General features: G+C 61.7%; 1 protein-coding gene across 1 annotated transcript in view; it reads left to right on the top strand.

Annotated features, from left to right (window-relative positions):
- Window positions 1-1,592, top strand: part of ARAP1 (ArfGAP with RhoGAP domain, ankyrin repeat and PH domain 1) — a gene marked incomplete at both ends in the record, with an annotated part of 18,136 nt that extends 16,544 nt beyond the window's left edge. Inside the window, 2 exon segments of the mRNA XM_021384187.1 lie at window positions 1,216-1,329; window positions 1,450-1,592. Coding sequence (XP_021239862.1) covers window positions 1,216-1,329; window positions 1,450-1,592 — 257 coding nt within the window.

Here is a 1,810-nt window from a genome sequence, read left to right as displayed (position 1 = left end):
TGCCACCCCAGGTGCCTACGGCCAACCCGTGTCCCCGCTGCCACCCCACGGCCCTAATGTCACCCCATGTCCCCCATGCCACCCCGTATCCCTGTGGCCACCCCACGTCCCCATTGCCACCCCGGGTCCCCACTGCCACCCCATGGCCCTGATGCCACCTCATGTCCCCAGTGCCACTCCATGTCCCTACTCCCATCCCATGTCCCTGATGCCACCTCATGTCCCCACTGCCACCCCATGTCCCTGATGCCATCCCACATTCCTATGGCCACCCCATATCCCTATGGCCACCCCATGCCCCCAGTGCCACCCCATGTCCCTACCACCCCCATGTTCCTGATGCCACCCATGTCCCTGATGCCACCCCACATCCGTAATGCCACCTCGTGTCCCCAGTGCCACCTCATGTCTCTACCACCCCCCATATCGCTATTGCCACCCCATGTCCCCACTGCCACCCCATGTCCCTACCACCCCGCATCCCTAATACCACCCCAATGTCCCATTGCCACCCATTGTCCCCAATGCCACCCCACATCCCTACCACCCCCCATGTCCCCAGTGCCACTCCATGTCCCTACCACCCCACATCCCTAATGCCACCCCCCATGTCCCCATTGCCACCCACTGTCCCCAATGCCACCCTACATCCCTACTACCCCCCATATCCCTGATGCCACCCCATGTCCCTAGCACCCCACATCCCTAATACCACCCCCCATGTCCCTATTGCCACCCATTGTCCCTATTGCCACTCATCGTCCCCAATGCCACCCCCCACATCCCTATTGCCACCCACTGTCCCCAATGCCACCCCACATCCCTAATGCCACCCCACATCCCTACCACCCCCATGTCCCTACCATCCCCACATCCCTATCACCACCCCATGTCCCCACTGCCACCCCATGTCCCTTCCACCCCGCATCCCTAATACCACCCCCCATGTCCCATTGCCACCCCACATCCCTAATGCCACCCCACATCCCTACCACCCCCCATGTCCTCAATGCCACCCCACGTCCCTACCACCCCCCACATCCNAGGGATAGGGATGGGGACATGGAGCAGAGCCAGGACACGCTCTGGGTCCTGGTTGGGGCCAGCAGCGGTGCTGCAGCTTGGTGCATGCAGGCTGCACACAGCCACAGAGCTGCACAGAGCTGCACTGGCGCTGCTGCTGACCACGGGGCCCCGTCCGCATGTCCCCCCCAGAGCGTCCCTTGCACTACTCCGAAAAAGTGCTGCCCATCGTGCACAGCCTGGGCACCGACAGCTTCCTGGTGGTGAAGAAGCAGCTCTCCATGGAGAACATGCTCGTCTACCTCGGTGAGCAGTGGTGGGCGGGGGGTCCTGCTGCGAGCAGGGGGGGTTGTGGGGCTGGCAGGGGTCTCTGCTGCCCCCTGGGATCCACTTTGATTTATTTCGTCCCCACCCCCACCCCCCCAGCCAGCAGAGTGGGCGACTGCAAGCACGGCATGATGAAGTTCCGCGAGGAGAGGAACGTGCTGGGGCTTGGCCTGAGCACCGGCTTCCACGACCGCTACTTCATCCTCAACCACACCTGCCTGCGGCTCTACAAGGAAGTGCGGGTGCGCTGGGCTCCCTTCCCTTCCCTTCCCTTCCCTTCCCTTCCCTTCCCCACTTCTCTTTCCAACTTCCCTTTTCCCCCTCCTCTTTCCCCTTCCCATTTCTCTTTCCAGTTTCCCTGTCCCTTTTTCCCTTTCCCTCTCCCTTCCCCTTTCCCGTTCCCCTTCCTCTTCCCATTTCTCTTTCCAGTTTCCCTTTTTCTCTTTCCTCTTTCCCTTTT

This window comes from Numida meleagris, chromosome 1 (assembly GCF_002078875.1).
Source record: "Numida meleagris isolate 19003 breed g44 Domestic line chromosome 1, NumMel1.0, whole genome shotgun sequence".
In the NCBI taxonomy this organism is placed as follows: domain Eukaryota; kingdom Metazoa; phylum Chordata; class Aves; order Galliformes; family Numididae; genus Numida; species Numida meleagris.
Note: the sequence above shows the minus strand (reverse complement) of the source record. Positions and strands in the feature narration are given on the sequence as shown.